General features: G+C 34.6%; 1 protein-coding gene across 3 annotated transcripts in view; it reads right to left on the reverse strand.

Annotated features, from left to right (window-relative positions):
- Positions 1–7500, reverse strand: part of LOC133604014 (solute carrier family 2, facilitated glucose transporter member 1-like) — a 46791-nt gene that overhangs the window by 6645 nt on the left and 32646 nt on the right. For all 3 annotated transcript variants that reach the window (XR_012050392.1, XR_012050391.1, XM_072913058.1), the window contains exon 10: positions 4677–4965. Coding sequence is in view for 1 of the 3 variants with exons in the window: in XM_072913058.1 (XP_072769159.1) it covers positions 4693–4965 (273 nt within the window). In the remaining 2 variants the exon portion in view is untranslated. The remainder of the gene's footprint in view (positions 1–4676; positions 4966–7500) is intronic.

Here is a 7500-nt window from a genome sequence, read left to right on the forward strand (position 1 = left end):
CATACACTGACAACCCCCAGCAAAAATCAACAAAAAAATTTGCAATTCCCCCTTCAAAACAAAAGTTGTGTAAAAACTGTCACCTTTTTTCAAATATTATCTCCTCTGAGCGCGTTTTTCGTGTCGGCTTCAAATTAGCACAGGAGAGAGATTGAACTCTTCTGATTAAAAGTTGATGAAAGAGTTTTAATTACTGCTCCGGTTTGGATTTTATGAGCCCTCAAAGTCGGTCCCGTCCATCGCTGCTGGAAGCTTTAATTTTTTTTTTGTTCTTGTTAAATAGTGACATTTTTTGGAGTACAATTATGACCTTTGTCATAATTTTGCCTAGTAAAATTCCGATTGTTATTAATATATCGCCAACATTTTAATGTTTTCTTACAAAATCGTGACTTTTGTCCAGTAAAATTACGACTCTTTTCATAAAATTGCCAACAATTTAAGCTTTTCTTGTAAAACTGCCACTGTTATTGAGAACAATTCCAACTTTTATCATAATACTGCACAAATGTTCAGTTTTTCTTATAAAATTTTGACTTCCGTTGAGTAAAAATACAACTTTTATCATAATACTGCTAACATTCAAAGTTTTTCTTGTGAAATTGTGACCTTTTTCTTGTGAAATTCCAACTCATCTTTCACAACAAGTTTTTTTCTTATATTTGCATAGTATGTATATATTATTAATGTTGTAAATACACATCTTTATATATCTAGAAAGGCTGGTCCTAAAGAGGGAGGCATTTTTCTCACGTCTCAAGAAGGTAATAATACAGGTATGTATGTGTGTGTGTGTGTGTGTGTGTGTGTGTGTGTGTGTGTGTGTGTGTGTGTTATATCTCTTCCCTTCTTGAGACATGAAGAAGGAAAAGTAGCTTCCATATGAGGAGGTGTGAACAAGTGATGACATAAATCATGGTCCCAATAACATTGCATCTAATAGAGAATGTCTCATTTGCACTCCTGGTGGTGACATCTATCAAAATGAGGGTGGTCCCAAAAAAATTGACTGTGTGTCACTTTTAAAAGTTGTCAACATATGAAATAACAAGTGTGTGTAAGAAATTGAAATGCGCCCCTTTTGGCCAAAATTAATTTAAAAACATAAAATAAAATATTATGTATATAGAGACACACTGTAATAACAAAGTTAAAAATGAAGATTAAAAACTAATTACAAAAAAATAATAATAATAAACTAAAAGCAGTCTTTTCCTCACAATGTGTCGACTTTTTTCTTATAAAATTGGGAACAATTTCTTATATTCTTTGTTTCTGTAATATTGCAATATTTTTCTCATATAATTCTGACTTTTTTAACGTAAAATTATGACTTTTTTAATGTAAAATTATTACTTTTTTTATGTAAAATTATTACTTTTTAATGCAAAATGGTGACATTTGTCATGTAAAATTCTGACTTTTATCCCAATATTGCCCATTGTGTATGTTGTTCTTGTAAAACGGTGACATTGTTTGAGTAAAATTATGACTTTTGTCAAAATTTTGCCAAGTAAAATTCCGATTATTGTTATAATATTGCCCAAATGTTTAAAGTTTTCTTATAAAATTTAGACTTTTGTTAAGTAAAATTATGACTCGTTACATAAAGTTGCCAAAATGTTTCTTTTCTTGTGACTGTCATTAAGTAAAATTCCAACTTTTATCATAATATTGCACAAATGTTCCGTTTTTATTGTAAAATTTTGACTTGCGTTGAGTAAAATGACGACTTTTATTATAATACTGCCAAAATTCCAAGTTTTTCTTGTGAAATTGTGACCTTTTTCTTGTGGAATTCCAACTCATCTTTCACAACAAGTTTTTTTTATATGTACATAGTATGTATATATTATTAATGTTGTAAATACACATCTTTATATATCTAGAAAGGCTGGTCCTAAAGAGGGAGGCATTTTTCTCACGTCTCAAGAAGGTAATAATACAAGTATTTGTGTGCGTGTGTGTGTGTGTGTGTGTGTGTGTGTGTGTGTGTGTGTGTGTGTGTGTGTGTGTGTGTGTGTGTGTGTGTGTGTGTGTGTGTGTGTGTGTGTTATATTTCTTCCCTTCTTGAGACACGAAGAAGGAAAAGTATCTTCCATATGAGGAGATGTGAACAAGTGATGACATAAATCATGGTCCCAATATCATTGCATCTAATAGAGAATGTCTCATTTGCACCCCTGGTGGTGACATCTATCAACATGAGGGCGGTCCCAAAAAAATTGACTGTGTGTCGCTTTTAAAAGTGGTCAACATTTGAAATAAGTGTGTGTAAGAAATTGAAATGCTCCCCTTTTGGCCAAAATTTATTTGAAGACATAAAATAAAATATTATGTATATAGAGACACACTGTAATAACAAAGTTAAAAATGAAGATTAAAAACTAATTACAAAAAAAAATAAAAATAAACTAAAAGCAGTCTTTTCCTCACAATGTGTCGACTTTTTTCTTATAAAATTGGGAACAATTTCTCAAATTCTTTCTGTTTCTGTAATATTGCAATATTTTCTCGTAAAATTATGACTTTTTAATGTAAAATTATGACTTTTTTTATGTAAAATTATGACTTTTTTTATGTAAAATTATTACTTTTTAATGCAAAATGGTGACATTTGTCATGTAAAATTCTGACTTGTATTACAATATTGCCCATTGTGTATGTTGTTATTGTAAAACGGTGACATTGAGTAAAATTATGACTTTTGTCAAAATTTTGCCAAGTAAAATTCCGATGATTGTTATAATATTGCCCAAATGTTTAAAGTTTTCTTATAAAATTTTTACTTTTGTCAAGTAAAATTGCGACTCTTTACATAAAGTTGCCAAAATGTTTCTTTTCTTGTGACTGTCATTGAGTAAAATTACAACTTTTATCATAATATTGCACAAATGTTCCGTTTTTATTGTAAAATTTTGACTTGCGTTGAGTAAAATGACGACTTTTATTATAATACTGCCAAAATTCCAAGTTTTTCTTGTGAAATTGTGACCTTTTTCTTGTGAAATTCCAACTCATTTTTCACAACAAGCTTTTTTTTATATGTACATAGTATGTATATATTATTAATGTTGTAAATACACATCTTTATATATCTAGAAAGGCTGGTCCTAAAGAGGGAGGCATTTTTCTCACGTCTCAAGAAGGTAATAATACAGGTATGTATGTGCGTGTGTGTGTGTGTGCGTTATATTTCTTCCCTTCTTGAGACATGAAGAAGGAAAAGTATCTTCCATATGAGGAGGTGTGAACAAGTGATGACATAAATCATGGTCCCAATAGCATTGCATCTAATAGAGAATGTCTCATTTGCACCCCTGCTGGTGACATCTATCAACATGAGGGCGGTCCCAAAAAAATTGACAGTGTGTCGCTTTTAAAAGTGGTCAACATATGAAATAACAAGTGTGTGTAAGAAATTGAAATGCGCCCCCTTTGGCCAAAATTCATTTAAAAAAAAAAAAAATAATAATAATATATATATAGAGACACACTGTAATAAAGTTAAAAATGAAGATTAAAAACTAATTACAAAAAATAATAATAATAAACTAAAAGCAGTCTTTTCCTCACAATGTGTCGACTTTTTTCTTATAAAATTGGGAACAATTTCTCATATTCTTTCTGTTTCTGTAATTTTGCAATAATTTCTCGTAAAATTATGACTTTTTTTTGGTCAAATTATTACTTTTTTCATGTAAAATTATTACTTTTTAATGCAAAATGGTGACATTTGTCATGTAAAATTCTGACTTTTATCACAATATTGCCCTCCGCCCGATTGTAGCTGAGATAGGCTCCAGCGCCCCCCGCGACCCCGAAGGGAATAAGCGGTAGAAAATGGATGGATGGATGGATCACAATATTGCCCATTTTTTTGTTGTTCTTGTAAAACGGTGACATTGTTTGAGTAAAATTATGACTTTTGTCAAAATTTTGCCAAGTAAAATTCCGATTATTGTTATAATATTGCCCAAATGTTTAAAGTTTTCTCATAAAATTTTGACTTTTGTCAAGTAAAATTACGACTCTTTTCATAAAGTTGCCAAAATGTTTCTTTTCTTGTGACTGTCATTGAGTAAAATTACAACTTTTATCATAATATTGCACAAATGTTCCATTTTTATTGTAAAATTTTGACTTGCGTTGAGTAAAATGACGACTTTTATTATAATACTGCCAAAATTCCAAGTTTTTCTTGTGAAATTGTGACCTTTTTCTTGTGAAATTCCAACTCATGTTTCACAACAAGCTTTTTTTATATGTGCATAGTATGTATATATTATTAATGTTGTAAATACACATCTTTATATTTCTAGAAAGGCTGGTCCTAAAGAGGAAGGCTTTTTTCTCACGTCTCAAGAAGGTAAAAATACAAGTGTGTGTGTGTGTGTGTGTGTGTGTGTGTGTGTGTGTGTGTGTGTGTGTGTGTGTGTGTGTGTGTGTGTGTGTGTGTGTGTGTGTGTGTGTGTGTGTGTGTGTGTGTGTGTGTGTGTGTGTGCGTGCGGCCGGTCAGCTTTGGCGTCTCTCTGAGCGTGACCTCAATCCGGCGGTTTGAAGGCTGAATGCGAGTAGATCCTCTTATGAGGAAGGAAGTATGTCAGGAATGTCAACAAAAGTATTAAGTGTGAATTATTAAAAAAAAAGTCTGACATGTGATTGCCTACACTGACCTTTTCCTAAGCTCTCTCACGGCGTATCTGAGGGCAGATCCACCATGGGGACTTTCTCCGACGGGGAGAGTGCTGTCGCTGCGGCGTCTTTGCTGGCAGCCGTGTCCGCCGCCGCCGCAGCCGTCACCGCTTCGGGGGCCGCCGCGGAGGACGAGGCCCTGGCGGCAAACCCTTGGGCGATGTCGTCGAACGTCCTCCCTTTGGTCTCGGGCACCCGCAGGTAGGTGAAGATGAAGAAGAAGATGAGCAGCACCATGAAGATGATGAAGACGTAAGGACCGCAGAGTTCCTGACCAGGACAAACTGGTTAGCATCGGAACAAAAAGGCGACGTTTCCCCTTATTAGTTCCCTCGTTTCCTTCATTTTAACCAGGACATGCTAGCATAAACAGCAGCTGTTTATGACCCCCTCCCCTTAGAAGAAGCTGCAGCTATGTAATCAGGGAATGCCCAAATAATGACACAGGCGTGGAACCCTTTCCTCAGAGCGGTGGGGGCGACACAGTACGAGGGTGCAAGTGCATACGCTCTCCTCATTCGCTAAATTCCTTGCTTCTTGTCTTGTTTAATAGATAGCTGACACTTACTATTAGCATTCGCTATTTCATTCGTCTGAAAATACAAATATATACCAGCTAAGTCTCAGTCTATCTGGCCATGTTAGCATACTAGAAATGTAGCTAATTGTGTATATTTAAACCTAAAAGTCGTAGATTTGTTTACAAGTGACGCTATCTTATTTTCCATGTCATCATGTTAATGTTAGCAATGCTTTGGCGTTAGCATGCTAACATTTTAATGATGACGTGTTCATTTAAAACCTAAATGTCATAACTTTTGATACGACATCTCGGAAAAATGCTAACTTTTCTGATGTTATCATACTAACGTTAGTATGCTGACGATTTATGTTAGCATGTTTAGCTCATCTTATTTGTTCAAACCTACAAATCCTGGTTTTTGATACTCGCCGCCATCATAGAAGTACGCTAACTTTTCCTATGTCATCATGCTAACGTTTGATGATAGCATTTGTATTAACTTTGTATGTTTGACCTTAAAAATCCTAGAATTAAAAGTATGCTAGCTTTTTCTCTGTTAGCTTGCTAACGTTTTATGCGAACATTTTTGATAATTGTATTTGTTTAAACCTAAAAATCATGGCTTTTGATACTTGGGACCAACTTAAAAGTATACTAAGTTTTCCTCTGTCATCATGCTGACCAGGACAAACTGGTTAGCATCGCTGGTGAGCTCTCGACGCGCGGCAACAAAAAGGCGACGTTACCCCTTATTAGTTCCCTCGTTTCCTTCGTTTTAACCAGGACATGCTCGCATAAACAGCAGCTGTTTATGACCCCCTACCCTTAGAAGAAGCTGCAGCTATGTAATCAGGGAATGCCCAAATAAAGATAGAGGCATGGAACCCTTTCCTCAGAGCGGTGGGGGCGACACAGTACGAGGGTGCAAGTGCATACGCTCTCCTCATGCGCTAAATTGAATCCTGTCTCTGTTTGATTCCTTGCTTCTTGTCTTGTTTAATAGATAGCTGACACTAACTATTAGCATAGCTATTTCATTCGTCTGAAAATACAAATATATGCCAGCTAAGTCTAAGTCTCAGTGTACCTGGCCATGATAGCATGCTAGAAATGTAGCTAATTGTGTACATCTAAATCTAAAAGTCGTATATTTGTTTACAATTGACGCTATCTTATTTTCCATGTCATCATGTTAACATTAGCAATGCTTTGGCGTTAGCATGCTAACATTTTAATGATGGCATGTTCATTTAAAACCTAAATGTCATAACTTTTGATACAACATCTTTGAAGAATGCTAACTTTTCTTGTTATCATACTAACGTTAGCATGCTGACGATTTATGCTAGCATTTTTAGCTCATCTTATTTGTTCAAACCTACAAATCCTGGTGTTTGATACTCGCCGCCATCTTAGAAGTACGCTAACTTTTCCTATGTCATCATGCTAACGTTTAATGATAGCATTTTTAATATATTTTTATGTTTGACTTTAAAAATCAGGGATTTTGATACTTTGTGCCACCTTAAAAGTATGCTTACTTTTTCTAATTTAGCTTGCTAGCATTTCATGTTGGCATTTTTGATAATTGTTTTTGGAAACTGTGGACGTCGTGACCAAAGAGGAAAATAACCATCCGGATTGTTCTAGGGTCAAAGTGTAAAAGCCAGCATGTGTGATGGTATAGGGGTGTATTAGTGCCCAAGACATGGGTAACTTACACATCTGTGAAGGCACCATTAATGCTGAAAGGTACATACAGGTTTTGGAGCAACATATGTTGCCATCCAAGCAACGTTACCATGGACGCCCCTGCTTATTTCAGCAAGACGATGCCGAGCCAACTTAAGCTGTACATCAAGCAAGAATGGGAAATAATTCCACCTGAAAAGGTTAAAAAATGTGTCTCCTCAGTTCCTAATCCTTTACTGAGTGTTGTTAAAAGGAAAGGCCATGTAACACAGTGGTAAAAATGCCCCTGTGACAACTTTTTTGCAATGTGTTGCTGCCAATAAATTGTAAGTTAATGATTTATTTGCAACAAAAAAAATGAAGTTTCTCAGTGTGAACATTAAATATCTTGTCTTTGCAGTCTATTCAATTGAATATAAGTTGAAAAGGATTTGCAAATCATTGTATTCTCTTTTTATTTACCATTTACACAATGTGACAACTTCACTGGTTGTGTAATATATTGTAAGTAATGTAGTAGTAGTGAAATTGTGCAAGTATTGTATTTTAAATATTGAAGTTTGACGCTCTTTTTTAAACAACATTATGCA

This window comes from Nerophis lumbriciformis, linkage group LG04 (genome assembly GCF_033978685.3).
Source record: "Nerophis lumbriciformis linkage group LG04, RoL_Nlum_v2.1, whole genome shotgun sequence".
NCBI classification, from domain to species: Eukaryota; Metazoa; Chordata; class Actinopteri; order Syngnathiformes; family Syngnathidae; genus Nerophis; species Nerophis lumbriciformis.